This window comes from Salmo salar, chromosome 01 (genome assembly GCF_965601325.2).
Source record: "Salmo salar chromosome 01, fSalSal1, whole genome shotgun sequence".
Classification (NCBI taxonomy): domain Eukaryota; kingdom Metazoa; phylum Chordata; class Actinopteri; order Salmoniformes; family Salmonidae; genus Salmo; species Salmo salar.
The window spans coordinates 115,120,001-115,137,070 of NC_138291.1; the positions used below are offsets into that span (position 1 = coordinate 115,120,001).

A 17,070-nucleotide genomic window follows, 5' to 3' on the forward strand; every position below is an offset into this window, starting at 1 on the left:
AATCCAACAACGATCAGAGTCTCCGTGGTGACCCAGTGTTCATCTGAAAACAGCAGTCTACATTTACAATCCAACCACGATCAGAGTCTCCGTGGTCACCCAGTGTTCTTCTGAAAACAGCAGTCTACATTTACAATCCAACCACGATCAGAGTCTCCGTGGTGACCCAGTGTTCATCTGAAAACAGCAGTCTACATTTACAATCCAACCACGATCAGAGTCTCCGTGGTCACCCAGTGTTCTTCTGAAAACAGCAGTCTACATTTACAATCCAACCACGATCAGAGTCTCCGTGGTGACCCAGTGTTCATCTGAAAACAGCAGTCTACATTTACAATCCAACCATGATCAGAGTCTCCGTGGTGACCCAGTGTTCTTCTGAAAACAGCAGTCTACATTTACAATCCAACAACGATCAGAGTCTCCGTGGTGACCCAGTGTTCTTCTGAAAACAGCAGTCTACATTTACAATCCAACCACGATCAGAGTCTCCGTGGTGACCCAGTGTTCTTCTGAAAACAGCAGTCTACATTTACAATCCAACCACAATCAGAGTCTCCGTGGTGACCCAGTGTTCTTCTGAAAACAGCAGTCTACATTTACAATCCAACCACCATCAGAGTCTCTGTGGTGACCCAGTGTTCTTCTGAAAACAAGCAGTCTGCATTTACATTGAGTCTACAAGTCTGCCGCCTCTCGTTATATATATGGTGATGTTTGCCGTGTTTATTTGCTGTGATCTGATAAAGCTTTGTGCGGTGGAACAAGACAGAATTGTTAATGTATATCAATGGTACCTGCCAAAAGAGGAACTAGAAGGAATGGTATTTTGAATAAGACTTTCGGAGGACTATTTGGTTAAATTAACACTATCTACATCTTTCCACTCAAAAAAATCTAAATATCCCAAGAATACGGCTTTAGTTCTTATTTTTCGGCCTTGAAAACAACAACCAGCCCAAATCGAGAGGAACTGGCTGAAGCTTCTCAGTGTTGTATTGTTGACACTTGGCAAGGCGTATTCTCATTTCGGTAGGGGACTTAAGCAGCAAGTGAATCCATGTTGTTATAAAGTAGAGGGGAGGCATGCAGACATGGATAAGACAGGGTCCTGTGCATCCCATGTCCCTGGGCACTGGCACTCATCGCTGGCTGGATGGGAAGTCATTTATGAAGTCCTTTACAACAGGCAGTGAAAGAGGTTAATTGAAAAATGTCCTAATGTCATTATGAAAGAACTAGATTAACCCAAGCTAATTCACTTTATTGTTGGGAAGAAAGAAGAATGAGCATTGAACTCTCCTGCAAATGTGGGGCTTGAATTAGGGGTGAGATGTTGTCTTTAAGGACTCTGCCAGTTTAATTAAGATATGGAAAATGACTCATTGTTCTACGCCACTAAAGTGCTGGGAATTAGCAGCCAAATGCAGTGCCTGGCCGCCTTTCATATCGGGCAACGTGTGTTTGTTTGTTTAATACCCAGCAGCATTAAAAAAAAACTCAAGTACTTATTTTACTCATTTAGCATTAAGGTTGGAGTCTATTGGAACTTCTTAACAATCTGGCAGCCCTCTGATGTGTAACTGAGCCTAATAAAATGGGTTAGATTAGAACCCTTTATGTTGGTTATTAGAGTCCTTATCAGAACTGGTACAGTAGTAGGTTATATACAGTACCTACTAGGCTAGCCAACTTTCCTAAACATGGATATGCAAAAATGTTTTTTTTATCCACGCTGAACAAAAATGTAAACACAACATGTAAAGTGTTGGTCCCGTGTTTCAGGAGCTGTAATAAAATATCCCCGGAATTTTACATACGTTCAAAAAAGCTTATTTCTCTCAAAATTAGTTTACATCCCTGTTAGTGCGCATTTCTCCATTGCCAAGATAATACATCCACCTGACAGGTGTGGCATATCAAGAAGCTGATTAAACAGCATGATCATTACACAGGTGCACCTTGTGCTGGGGACAATAAGCCACTCTAAAAGGTGCAGTTTTGTCACACAACACAATGCCACAGCCAAAAATGTTGAGGGAGCTTACAATTAGCATGTTCTTATGTTAATTTCTCTACCATAAGCCGCCTCCAACTTCATTTTAGAGAATTTGGCAGTACATCCAACTGGCCTCACAACCGCAGACTACATGTATGGCGTCGTGTGGGCGAGCGGTATGCTGATGTCAACGTTGTGAACAGAGTGCCCCATGATGGCGGTGGGGTTATGGTGGGGGCAGGCATAAGCTATGGACAACAAACACAACAGCATTTTAACGATGGCAATTTGAATACACAAAGATACATGGGATGAGATCCTGAGACCCATTTATTTAAAATGACCGATCTCCTTATATGAACTGTAACTCAGTAAAATCTTTGAAATTGTTGCATGTTGTGTTTATATATTTATTTTCAGTATATTTAACCTTTATTTAACCTGATAGTCCAGTTGAGATCAGAAGACCTCTTTCCAAAGGAAGACCTGGATAAAAAGATGGATTGTGAGATTGTTTGGTCCTTTTCCTTCCTGTGTTGTGTGTCTGACTCTGGTGTCATGTGTTCTCTCCTGTAGGAGGTGTTGCTGAAGAGAGCAGCTGACCTTGTGGAGGCTCTGTATGGAATGCCCCACAACAACCAGGTAAAGGCACTGCACAACACAACACAGCATCCTGCGCTCTGCACTGTCTATCACATGCAGATTTCTCTCTCTTTCTCTGTCCCTCTCTCTCTGTGTCTCTCTGTGTCTCTCTGTCTCTCTGTGTCTCTCTCTCTCTGTCTCTCTCTCTGTCTCTCTCTCTCTCTCTGTCTCTCTCTGTCTCTCTCTCTCTCTGTCTCTCTCTCTCTCTTTCTCTCTCTCTCTCTCTCTCTCTCTCTCTCTCTCTCGCTCTCTGTCTCTCTCTCTTTGTGTACATTTGCGGTAATTAAATCAGATTTTTTTTCCTGCAACCCTCCACTTTCTTTCTCTATTTCAAAGCTAGCTCCAGGCCATTGTACTGTATGTAGTACTGTGGTGTCATTGCTCTCGGAGAGGTTGAATATTTATTTTTCCTGTTCTCCCAACGTATTTATTCCTGGCTACTGCACACATCTGAGATAGAGGAGGTAATCAGTCAAAACACACACACAGAGAGACCTATTCAAATGAGAGAATAACCTTGAACCAGGGCCAAAAGGTGCTTTCTGTAAGCAATGCAAATTCCCTCCAAATAAATGTATGGAGCACAGCTTTATCAGGCTCTATTGCATTCAGACGAATTGACCTAGGTAGTACTTTTTATTTTCTCTCTCTCTCTCTCTCTCTCTCTCTCTCTCTCTCTCTCTCTCGCTCTCTCTCTCTCTCTCTCTCTCTCTCTCTCTCTCTCTCTCTCTCTCCAATGTTTCAGCTAAATTATAACCTTGTGCTATAGCAGTTGCAGATGACTCAGTTATACTGAAACATCCACAAATGACAGCAGTTTGAATGCACGAGGTGTCTGTTTTAAACAACTGGCATACAGCTCGGAAACCCACGCATACCCCACAAGACATACCACCAGAGGTCTCTTCACAGTCCCCAAGTCCAGAACAGACTATGGGAGGCACACAGTACTACATAGAGCCATGACTACATGGAACTCTATTCCACATCACGTAACTCATGCAAAGTGTAAAATTAGATTTAAAAAACAGTTAAATAATTACACCTTATGGAACAGCAGGGACTGTGAAGCAACACAAACATAGGCACAGACACATGCATACACACACACATGACAGCATACGCACTATACTACACATGGATTGTGTTTTGTAGATATGTGATAGCGGAGTAGGGGCCTAAGGGAACACACTTAATGTGTTGTGAATTCTGTTGTGAATGTATTGTAATGTTTAAGAAAACTGTATAAACTGCCTTAATTTTTCTGGACCCCAGAAAGAGTAGTTGCTGCCTTGGCAGGAACTAATAGGGATCCATAATAAACCCATGGAAGAGTATCTTCTGCCTTGACAGGAACTAATGGGGATCCATAATAAACTCCAGGAAGAGTAGCTGCTGCCTTGGCAGGAACTAATGGGGATCCATAATGAACCCCAGGAACAGTAGCTGCTGCCTTGGCAGGAACTAATGGGGATCCATAATAAACCCCAGGAAGAGTAGCTGCTGCCTTGGCAGGAACTAATGGGGATCCATAATAAACCCCAGGAAGAGTAGCTGCTGCCTTGACAGGAACTAATGGGGATCCATAATAAACCCCAGGAAGAGTAGCTGCTGCCTTGGCAGGAACTAATGGGGATCCATAATAAACCCCAGGAAGAGTAGCCGCTGCCTTGGCAGGAACCAATGGGGATCCCTAATAAACCCCAGGAAGACTAGCTGCTACTTTGGCAGGAACTAATGTGGATCCATAATAAATACAAATACCATTACTGTAACCATCATCTGCATATGTGTTCAAATACACAAGGTCACAATGAGACTAAATGTTTAATGTTAAAGGCAGACATATGGATCACTTGTAACACATCCTCTCCTCCTCTTTCAGGAGATCATCTTGAAGCGAGCGGCCGACATCGCCGAGGCCCTGTACAGCGTCCCACGTAACCACAACCAGATCCCTTCACTGGGCAACACGGCGTCGCACGGCGGCATGATGGGGGTCAACTCGTTCGGCAGCCAGCTCGCCGTCAACGTCTCAGAAACATCACAGGGTAATGACCAGGGTATGTAGCCATGGGGACCTCCCAAATGGCTCCCTATTCCCTTCTTAGTGCACTACATAGGGAAAGTAGTGCACTATATAGGGAAAGTAGTGCACTACATTGAGAAAGTAGTGCACTATATAGGGAATAGGGTGCCATTTTGGACGTACTCCATGAGTGAAGATAAGCTGCCAACAACAACTAATCTAGCTTTACCCTTTAATATTACCAGGCCGGCTCTGACTTTCTGCTTGCAGCCGCTCTATCTTCCCTGGCTGGATCTTATAACTGTCGTCCCTGGGGACTAGCCTGACGCTGTCACCGCCTCCCCTGTTCTGTTTGCCTGCCTGGCTCGGCTGGGAATGACCCGCCGACCCAGCGAACGCTCCCCACTATTCACTTAACAGCCGCCTAGGATGATAATACTTAATAACATCTGTTCTGTGTTGCCACCGCTAAGGTCAGGGTTTACATCTGTTCTGTGTTGCTACCGCTAAGGTCAGGGTTTACATCTGTTCTGTGTTGCTACCGCTAAGGTCAGGATTTACATCTGTTCTGTGTTGCCACAGCTAAGGTCAGGGTTTACATCTGTTCTGTGTTGCCACCGCTAAGGTCAGGGTTTACATCTGTTCTGTGTTGCCACAGCTAAGGTCAGGGTTTACATCTGTTCTGTGTTGCCACCGCTAAGGTCAGGGTTTACATCAGTTCTGTGTTGCCACCACTAAGGTCAGGGTTTACATCTGTTCTGTGTTGCCACCACTAAGGTCAGTGCACGCTGGATAGTGTGATTATTTCGTAATGTCTTAGTCTCATGACACATGCTAGGAGTGTCCACATGTAACACTGGTAGACCTATAACTAGCTAGATGCTAGGAGTGTACACATGTCTCACTGGTAGACCTATAGCTAGCTAGATGCTAGGAGTGTACACATGTAACACTGGTAGACCTATAACTAGCTAGATGCTAGGAGTGTACACATGTCTCACTGGTAGACCTATAGCTAGCTAGATGCTAGGAGTGTCCACATGTAACACTGGTAGACCTATACCTAGCTAGATGCTAGTAGTGTACACATGTCTCACTGGTAGACCTATAGCTAGCTAGATGCTAGGAGTGTCCACATGTAACACTGGTAGACCTATAGCTAGCTAGATGCTAAGAGTGTACACATGTCTCACTGGTAGACCTATAGCTAGCTAGATGCTAGGAGTGTCCACATGTAACACTGGTAGACCTATAGCTAGCTAGATGCTAGGAGTGTACACAGGTCTCACTGGTAGACCTATAGCTAGCTAGATGCTAGGAGTGTACACAGGTAACACTGGTAGACCTATAGCTAGCTAGATGCTAAGAGTGTACACATGTAACACTGGTAGACCTATAGCTAGCTAGATGCTAGGAGTGTACACATGTAACACTGGTAGACCTATAGCTAGCTAGATGCTAGGAGTGTACACAGGTCTCACTGGTAGACCTATAGAAAGCTACGAGTGACGCAGCGGTCTAAGACACTGCATCGCAATGCAAGAGGTGTCACTACGGTCCCTGGTTTGAATCCAGGCTATATCACATCCGGCTGTGATTGGGAGTCCCATACGGTGGCGCACAATTGGCCCAGCGTCGTCCAGGTTTGGCCGGGGTAGGCCGTCGTTGTAAATAAGAATTTGTTTTTAACTGACTTGCCTTGTTACATTTACATTTACATTTTAGTAATTTAGCAGATGCCCTTATCCAGAGCGACTTACAGTAGTGAATGCATACATTTCATACATTTATTTATTTATTTATTTTTTTTTATTCGTACTGGTCCCCGGTGGGAATCGAATCCACAACCCTGGCGTTGCAAACACCATGCTCTACCAACTGAGCCATGTAAATAAAGGTTACATTTGAAAACAAAAGCCCATGTAGATATTATGTGATGGCTCCACAGTAAATACAGACAATCCTGCATACAGCATTGGCTGTATTTACTGGTTGTATTTACTGGTTGTATTTACTGGTTGTATTTACTCGTTGTCACCTGGTTGTCTAAGTCTTAGGGTTTTCTGGGTAGGTTTCCGTGTGCTTTCACGAGGAGAAGCACACATCTGTGTACTTACTGGACACATGACATAATACATGAGAGATGTCAGTCAGCTGGATGATGGACGCAGAGTCTTAACGACACATTAAAACACTGTGGTCCAGTGTCAGGCTTCCCTCTAAGGTTTTGTGCAGAATAGCACTCTATTCCCTACGTCACCAGTCAAACTCATTCCACAGAGGGTCGAGTGTCTGCGGGTTTTCGCTCCTCCCTTGTACTTGGTGGATGAATTAAGATCACCGATTAGTAAGGAACTCCCCTCACCTGGTTGTCTAGGTCTCAGTAAGGAACTCCCCTCACCTGGTTGTCTAGGTCTCAGTAAGGAACTCTCCTCACCTGGTTCTCTAGGTCTCAGTAAGGAACTCCCCTCACCTGGTTGTCTAGGTCTCAGTAAGGAACTCCCCTCACCTGGTTGTCTATGTCTCAGTAAGGAACTCCCCTCACCTGATCGTCTAGGTCTCAGTAAGGAACTCCCCTCACCTGATCGTCTAGGTCTCAGTAAGGAACTCCCCTCACCTGGTTGTCTAGGTCTCAGTAAGGAACTCCCCTCACCTGGTTGTCTAGGTCTCAGTAAGGAACTCCCCTCACCTGGTTGTCTAGGTCTCAGTAAGGAACTCCCCTCACCTGGTTGTCTATGTCTCAGTAAGGAACTCTCCTCACCTGGTTGTCTAGGTGTCAGTAAGGAACCCACCTCACCTGGTTGTCTAGGTCTCAGTAAGGAACTCCCCTCACCTGGTTGTCTATGTCTTAATAAGGAACTCCCCTCACCAGGTTGTCAAGGTCTTAATTGAAAGGAACAACTAAAAACCTGCAGACACTAAGCCCTCCATGGAATGAGTTTGACATCCCTGCCCTACATAGTGCACTACTTTTGACCAGAGCCCTATGTTCCCTATGGTCCCTATGGTACCTATGTTCCCTGTGGTCCCTGTGGTCCCTGTGGGCCCTGATCAAAAGCAGGGCACTAAATAAGGAACAGGTCGTCACTTCGGACATATAGTAGACTATATGTATCTATACAATACCCCAATGTTGTGGCTCTACCTTCCCTAAGTCCTTTTCTCCCCCCTCTCAACAGTAGGATACAGCCGTCAAACCAGCAGTGTGTCCCCTCGAGGCTACGTCCCCAGCAGCACCCCACAACAGGCCAACTACAACACCGTTAGCAACAGCATGAACGGCTACGGCAACCCCATGTCCAATCTGGGAGTACCCAGTTCACCAGGCTTCCTCAACGGCTCCTCTGCCAACTCCCCCTACGGCAGTAAGTATCAAGGTAACGACACACCTCTACTTCCTCCTTATCTACGAGTCTGAGAAGCTTAGCTTTTTCTTGATTTTCTTGATTTTAGATTTTCTTGATTTTCTTGATTTTAGATTTTCTTGATTTCCCCCCCCCCCCCCCCTCTGTTATTGTTTTGATTAGTGTTTGTATTATTTTGGAATGTGTGCTACTGGATAAAAGGAGGGGTGACTCTGGAGGCTGAAAACCCAAGACTCAACTTTAAAAAAAATCATCAATCAGACTTACAAATTTACACACAAGAAAAATATATGGAAAAGTCAAAAAATGTATGACATGGTGCACGCCCCCAATAGAAAATGCCAAAAATTATAGAAGCAAAGTTTTTGTGACTGATTTCCCCCCAGTCAAGAGTCTATTGTCAGATACCTATTATCCAGAGTGGCCAAGGCAGAACATTTCATATCACAATCCCACAAACTCCAAATATGAGTTTGAAAAACATTTTTGTTATTATTACAAATTGGTTTCTTACTTAAGTAAATGTTATTATTTGTCGAATCCCATCCAAATTCTGATCATTTTTATTTTTATCACAAATCATCTTGATTTCTCCTGATTTCTTTCCACATCTATATACGTTTTGATTTGAAAAGAGGCAAGGCCCTATCAATTAATTTAATCAATCAATCTAAAAAAAATCTTGATTTTTTAATTATCTGTGCCGTGGTGAAACTCCTCTCTGAGTGGTGCTTATGTTTGCTTTATTGCAGTAGTGCCGTCGAGCCCTACCATGGCAGCCTCTTCGGTCAGCCTCTCTTCAAACTGTAGCAGTACACACGGCATTTTCTCATTCTCACCTGCCAATGTCATCTCTGCAGTGAAACAAAAGAGCGCCTTTGCCCCTGTTGTAAGGCCCCAAGCTTCTCCACCACCTTCTTGCACCAGTGCAAATGGCAATGGACTTCAAGGTGAGCCGTCCTCCCTCCTTTTACAGTGCCCTCCATAGTCATTCTGTCCTTCTGTTCTGTTCTGACCTGTTGGCCTACTGGCATCTCTCTGTGCTGTTCTGACCTGTTGGCCTACTGTCATTTCTCTGTTCTGTTCTGACCTGTTTGGCCCACTGGCATCTCTCTCACCTGCCTACCTGCCCACCTCCACCCAAAACCATGGGCAACCATGCACCGCCAGTCTGGGTTAAACGAGAGTACGAGTGGACATAAATGATATATTTGAGGATGGATGATGATTGCGTGGACGGATGGATGGATGGATTGATGGGTACATTATGCCTGCATGTATGTGTTTATTTATTTATTTCTGTATTTATTTATCAAACCATTAATGATTAAGGGAAGTTAGGAGTCTCTCTGGGGGTTACTCTCCCCCCATATATTTTTGCATCATAATACCATAGTACATCATATTAGTACATACAGGGTTGGGGTCAATTCTGAATTGATTTGTAAATTGCTCTTTAATTCCAATTCCAATATTTTTTATTTTTTTTTATTTCATTTGGCCACATAACACAGGAAGCAGAATTTGAAAATAATTTGAATAAAAGGAAGTAGATGTAATTAAATAAAATTCCATGAAATTTAAATTATTATTTATTATTTATTTCTATCACTATAGGACTGTTTATTTTGACTTCATGTATGGTTACGAATGTCATGTAGCATATGGTTGAAACATTAAAACATTTTTTTAACTCATTCCCCTAAAACTATTTTAAATAATTACAATGGTCTGTAAATATTAAGAGCATGTTGTGTGTTCTCTATAATCATTTAGAATTCCCTTAATGGGGTGGCAGGTAGCCTAGTGGTTAGAGCATTGGGCCAGTAACCGAAAGGTAAAAATCTGTAGTTCTGCCCCTGAACAAGGCAGTTAACCCACTGTTCCTAGGCTGTCATTGTAAATAAGAATTTGTTCTTAACTGACTTGCCTAGTTAAATAAAGGATGAATAAAAATAATGTTTCCCAGAATGCATTTGATCAAACACTGGGAACAATCTAGCAACAATCTAGCAATCTAGAAATCTTTCATGACAATGAAAAATACTGTTTGACATCTTAAAATATAATATTTGAAATCTGGCATATATTGCTTGTTAATAAGTCGAAGATCATTTTGATAAAATGTTTGTCAAATGAATGTCTCAGTTGAATTAGTTTGAAATGCTTTAAATGTATAGCATTATTCCTTCAGTTCAAATTATGCTTCCTGTGGGTTTGTGGCCCGTTCAAATTCAATTCAAATTCATGGTTTGAATTCACTTCAATTCAGAAATTCAGAATTTAGCCGAACCTTGATAGCCTGATATATACAGTATGTATCCTAAGCTGAGTACTGTAATGATAAACAGACCAATCACGTAAGGTCCCATAGCTATCGTACTTCTGCATTATTCACTGCAGCCCTAGGATCCAGCCCTCTTTTACATTTCATCTGAATTGTACATCATATGCTTTAATATTCACATCCCATCACCCATCCCCCACCCTCTTCCACTGACCCTAGTGAGCCCTTTCCAGTCCTTGGTCCTTGGTGAATAGACTCCCTGTAACTCCGACAAGCACTCCAGCACGGTATTTTTTAATGTAGCCAGCATTAGAGATCAGCACGTTCCCAGCCCTTTCGAAAGCAACACACGTCAAACTTCCCACTGATTTAGCTGGAGTATTGTCCTCGGTTAAAAATGCATGTTTTTTTCCTGCTCTCGTTAAAAGCTTACACATTTTATCCACTGTGTGTTTTTTGCTAGTTGTGCAGTTTAACACCAAGACAACGTTACGCGACGCAACACAGTCTAAATATATTGCTTTCTAATTGAGAAAAGCAGAAACTCAACAGAAATACAGAGAGGGTCATTGTGCAAGCAAAACATAACAGCGTCAACCAGTTTGAATGAAAGTGTGATTCTGGCTTTATTTTCCTGCTCTATGTCAAGGCCGACTTGTTGTGCTTGAAAACAGGTTTTAGTCATAGTGTGTGCATCCAATATTAATAATGCGGGAGCTAATGAAGTGGGAAATTAAAGTTCATGCTGTTACATGTGTATACTTATTAATATGTAGTCTGCAGAAATTAATGAGGAATGCCATGTCATCAAGTCCAACTGGCAAACTTAAAAGCATTCCAACCATGACACCACAAATAAGTCCAAAGCACTGGAGAAACAGGAAGGCCTAATTGTTAAAGTGAGTTGAAGGACCGAGTACATCAATCTTCTTTCTTCTGGCAGCTCATCTGTAGATACTCTCCCGAGCATCTGTACACTACAATTCATCTGTAGGATACTCTCCCCATCATCTGAACACTACAATTAATCTGTAGGATACTCTCCCTAGCATCTGAACACTACAATTCAGGGCTCCGTTCAGTCAGATCCACTAGTCGATATCCGCATAGCGGTTGTGTTGGAGGTGGAACTGCATTAGAGTTGTCAAATCACGAAGCGGTTCCTAAAGCGGATGTTGCCATTGGCTGTAATGAGTTGCATTAACAGAAATCCCGTGCAGCCTTGTTTACGAGTTGGAACACGAATGTGAGTTGTAATCGACACCTTCATTAGGGTGTTGAAAACGCTCATTCTTTTTGTTGAATGATTTTTCAATTTGAGCATGATTATTTCTATGCGGCCTACACTTTGTCACTCGGAACTTCTAACGTGAGTGGGTCGGGTATGTCTGCTCACCGATTTGACATCTCCGATGCAGTTCCACCTCCAACAGGCCAAAACATCCACTATTCAGGTGTCTGCTATCGCTGGTTCATTTGATCTGATTCAATCTAGGAGTCAGTATATATATATATATATATATGAAGTAGATGCATACCGTATATCATGATAAAAACATATAAAATCGTATTCATAACACGCAAACTCTAGAATTACAGATTATGTGCACCTCAGATGCGTTTACCTTGTGATAAGACTTAAAAATCCACTACAAGCTGTAAAATGCAGAGACTTGCTATATGGTAGAATGCCTTGCAGTAATGTTGGCGTAAAAAAACTACCAAGGATTTCAATTTGAGGGAACCTGAGAAGTGTCTGGTCCTTGGCTGGTGAGAGAGAGAGAGAGAGAGAAAAAAAGAGAGAAAGAGAAAGAGAGAGAGAGAGAGAAAGTCCTGGGTAGGGTATCTGACATAAGCAGACGTGACCATGTTGTTTCTCAGCTGTCAGCAAGGACTGCCTCCTGGGACCCCAGGCCACTGTTTGCCATTAACAAAACGCTAAAAGAAATATCACACATGTTGGGAAGACAGGATGCTTTCTCCTGAAAATGTCAGAAAGCTCCTCTTTTAAAAAGTGGTCTTTCTACTATGTCATGTTAGGAAAGCAAATTTCACTCAGGCCCCCACACCCCAATCCACTCCCCTACACACTCTCCCACTACCCCCCACCCCCATCTAATCCCCTACACACTCTCCCACTACCCCCCCATCCACTCCCCTACACACTACCCCACCACCCCCATCCACTCCCCTACACACTCTCCCACTACCCCACCACCCCCATCCACTCCCCTACACACTCTCCCACTACCCCCCACCCCCATACACTCCACTCCACACTCTCCCACTACCCCCCCATCCACTCCCCTACACACTCTCCCACTACCCCACCACCCCCATCCACTCCCCTACACACTCTCCCACTACCCCCCACCCCCATCCACTCCCTACATACTCTCCCACTACCCCCCACCCCATCCACTCCCCTACACACTCTCCCACTACCCCCCACCCCCATCCACTCCCCTACACACTCTCCCACTACCCCCCACCCCCATCCACTCCCTACACACTCTCCCACTACCCCCCACCCCATCCACTCCCTACATACTCTCCCACTACCCCCCCCATCCACTCCCCTACACACTCTCCCACTACCCCACCACCCCCATCCACTCCCCTACACACTCTCCCACTACCCCCCACCCCCGTCCACTCCCTACACACTCTCCCACTACCCCCCACCCCATCCACTCCCTACATACTCTCCCACTACCCCCCCATCCACTCCCCTACACACTCTCCCACTACCCCCCACCCCCATCCACTCCCCTACACACTCTCCCACTACCCCCCCATCCACTCCCCTACACACTCTCCCACTACCCCCCCATCCACTCCCCTACACACTCTCCCACTACCCCCCACCCCCGTCCACTCCCTACACACTCTCCCACTACCCCCCACCCCATCCACTCCCTACATACTCTCCCACTACCCCCCCCATCCACTCCCTACACACTCTCCCACTACCCCCCACCCCATCCACTCCCCTACACACTCTCCCACTACCCCCCACCCCCATCCACTCCCCTACACACTCTCCCACTACCCCCCACCCCCATCCACTCCCTACACACTCTCCCACTACCCCCCACCCCATCCACTCCCCTACACACTCTCCCACTACCCCCCACCCCCATCCACTCCCTACACACTCTCCCACTACCCCCCACCCCATCCACTCCCCTACACACTCTCCCACTACCCCCCACCCCCATCCACTCCCCTACACACTCTCCCACTACCCCCCACCCCCATCCACTCCCTACACACTCTCCCACTACCCCCCACCCCCATCCACTCCCCTACACACTCTCCCACTACCCCCACCCCCATCCACTCCCCTACACACTCTCCCACTACCCCCACCCCCATCCACTCCCCTACACACTCTCCCACTACCCCCCACCCCCATCCACTCCCCTACACACTCTCCCACTACCCCCCACCCCCATCCACTCCCTACACACTCTCCCACTACCCCCCACCCCCATCCACTCCCTACACACTCTCCCACTACCCCCCCATCCACTCCCTACACACTCTCCCACTACCCCCCACCCCCATCCACTCCCCTACACACTCTCCCACTACCCCCCACCCCCATCCACTCCCCTACACACTCTCCCACTACCCCCCACCCCCATCCACTCCCCTACACACTCTCCCACTACCCCCCACCCCATCCACTCCCTACACACTCTCCCACTACCCCCCACCCCATCCACTCCCTACATACTCTCCCACTACCCCCCCCCATCCACTCCCCTACACACTCTCCCACTACCCCCCACCCATCCACTCCCCTACACACTCTCCCACTACCCCCCCCATCCACTCCCCTACACACTCTCCCACTACCCCCCCATCCACTCCCCTACACACTCTCCCACTACCCCCCACCCCATCCACTCCCCTACACTCTCCCACTACCCCCCACCCCATCCACTCCCCTACACACTCTCCCACTACCCCCCACCCCATCCACTCCCCTACACACTCTCCCACTACCCCCCCATCCACTCCCCTACACACTCTCCCACTACACCCCATCCACTCCCCTACACACTCTCCCACTACCCCCACCCCCATCCACTCCCCTACACACTCTCCCACTACCCCCCCATCCACTCCCCTACACACTCTCCCACTACCCCCCATCCACTCCCCTACACACTCTCCCACTACCCCCCACCCCCATCCACTCCCCTACACACTCTCCCACTACCCCCCACCCCCATCCACTCCCCTACACACTCTCCCACTACCCCCACCCCCATCCACTCCCCTACACACTCTCACACTACCCCCCCATCCACTCCCCTACACACTCTCCCACTACCCCCCCATCCACTCCCCTACACACTCTCCCACTACCCCCCACCCCCATCCACTCCCCTACACACTCTCCCACTACCCCCCACCCCATCCACTCCCCTACACACTCTCCCACTACCCCCCATTTCTTCGTCCCGTCTATTTAGTAAACTGGTAATAATGTGTTTGTGTACATTTCTGTGCGTTGCGTATTGCTATACGAACTGAACTGTGATGTTAAAGTTGTTTGTTTTTCCATCTCTTATCTTCTAGCGATGTCCGGCCTCGTTGTCCCACCCATGTAAATTCAACACTCTTCTTCCTCTCCGAGCACCAGTCGTCACAAAAGGGGCTGCAGGGGGACTTGTTTAGTACCTTTAGAAGATTCTGGTTGAATCTATGTCATCAATCATGAATAAAATCAACAACATATTCTGTTTATTCAGAGGAGGGAAAAAAAAGACTGTTTCAAAGATTTTATTCAAACAATTATGAATTGTGACATGCAAGCAACTTTGTCATTAACAATTTAATTTTACTGACTGATTTCTTGTCATATTTTACAATTTCTCAGTCTCGAAGAAAGGAAGGAAGAAAAATTGCTATTTTGTATAAAAGTGTCTGGTTTGATCTTGGCTTTGTCTAGTTGTTGCTATGTGTTGGGAGAATCTTTGAGGATGATCAATTTGATGAACAACACTGATGACAATACCTCAGAATACGTTTCTCTTCACACGATGCACAGCAGTTGAGTATCTCTATAATGTGAATTCCTTATTTCTTTCTCTTTTTTAATTTGTGGTAAGAGAAAAGGGGGCCAAGACAGTGTGAACACATTTACAACTGGAAATAATATCAAATATATGATAAAAAAAAAAAAAAAACATTAACATGAAGAAGTAAATACCAATAATCTGAGTGGCTGACAGAGGACATTTCATAATGCCTACTTACTTTATCAACAAAACATTTTTACTTTCTAACTTATTGTAGGTAGAAATTGTAAGTCAATGATTTAATTTTTTTTTGCCTTCAAAAAGCACACTAACAGAGACAAAAAGCTACTGTCTGTTGGTAAAAAATTAACTACTTCCACTGCTGCAGCTTCCAGTTAAGCAAGTGTGATCTGCAATGTTTTTCCACTGTTTTGCTAGCACTGTATAATATTGCATTCTTAGGCTACTGTGAAGTCTATGCTTCTTGTTCCAGAAGGTCGTCCTTTTACTTCTGTCTCCTTATTCCCTAATGTGTTTTGTATGTGGTTATACAATTGTAGACTTTTGTGATTTTGCCAAAGTTGTAGCTAAATATTTATACACTTGTCTTGAATTTTTTCCAGATCCACTTAAATATTTAGGACAGAGTTTTATTCCTTATAGAAACAGTAAGGGGTTAAATAATCGTATACATTGCAACACTTTGACATTAACACTTGCGGTTACTAAGGGAATTTTTGTAACATATCAATTATAAATATTGTATTTATCTTCGAAATTTTTGTAAAATTGCTTTCAATCATTTAATTTGATCTTGTACGTATTGTTTGTCATGGCCAGATATTGTGATGCAGCACAGAGCGTAAAGCCAGTAACTATTGCCTACATTCACTTTTTTTTGTATCGATAGATCGCAATGTCTATACATTTCATTTGTATCTCAAATTGACATTTATTTTGTCAAAATAATTCATTTTGTTGGTCATTGTTTTCTTCTTTTGAGAAAAAAACTGTCAAAGTTCATTGTTTATTTTTGTATTATATAAGTTATATAAAACAAAATACTTTCTTTTGAATAAAACTGTTTGTTGTATAGTCAATTAACTTGTTTGTGACACATGGCTGTATTAATAATGGTAGATTACGTGCATGTCCAGCCGCACCCCCCCCTCCCCCCCAACCCCCCGCACCCCTGCCCCCAACCCCCCCCCCCCCCCCCCAAACCCCCCGCACCCCTCCCACCGAGGTATGATTCAATTTGTGGTTGTACATTTGGTTTTCGTAGAATGTAAAAAGTCATTTTTACCTGCTACCCCATATCACTTAGCTGAACTGTCTTAAACAGGGGAAAAAAAAAAAAACACACATGAAAAACCATCTAATCTGGAATAGAAAATACATGTTAAGAATCACTGATGTTTATTAGAATCTGTCAGGAGAAGCTCTTTGGAAGGCCTGAGATCTGCTGGTTGAATGACATCAATATGTACCTACACCACAATGCCAATCCTTACTCCATGAACATGATCTATGGTGTAAAAAAAAAGCACAAACATTGTTTACTGAAAATAATAAAACATAATTATGGTGACCCCCTTCATCTTTTGACTATTTTGTGCTTAACCTTTTTATTTGTTAGTATTTGGCTTACTTCTCCCCCAAATCAGAGTGAACATCTAAAGAGATGTTGAAGAGATTTACACATTCACTAT

The 17,070-nt window shown here is 44.6% G+C and overlaps 1 protein-coding gene across 17 annotated transcripts in view; it reads left to right on the forward strand.

Annotated features, from left to right (window-relative positions):
- Window positions 1-16,178, forward strand: part of LOC106613918 (transcription factor COE3) — a 195,184-nt gene extending 179,006 nt beyond the window's left edge. For 4 of the 17 annotated variants that reach the window (XM_045687608.2, XM_045687618.2, XM_045687630.2 and 1 more), the window contains exons 12-16: window positions 2,576-2,641; window positions 4,527-4,704; window positions 7,853-8,035; window positions 8,788-8,985; window positions 14,916-16,178. In XM_045687608.2, the coding sequence (XP_045543564.1) occupies window positions 2,576-2,641; window positions 4,527-4,704; window positions 7,853-8,035; window positions 8,788-8,985; window positions 14,916-14,947 (657 nt within the window). In that variant the 3' untranslated portion in view covers window positions 14,948-16,178. Of the gene's footprint in view, window positions 1-2,575; window positions 2,642-4,526; window positions 4,705-7,849; window positions 8,048-8,787; window positions 8,986-14,915 lie in introns of all 17 variants that reach the window. The other 13 variants (XM_045687595.2, XM_045687596.2, XM_045687619.2 and 10 more) reach the window with 7 other exon arrangements.
- The last annotated feature ends 892 nt before the right edge of the window (window positions 16,179-17,070 follow it).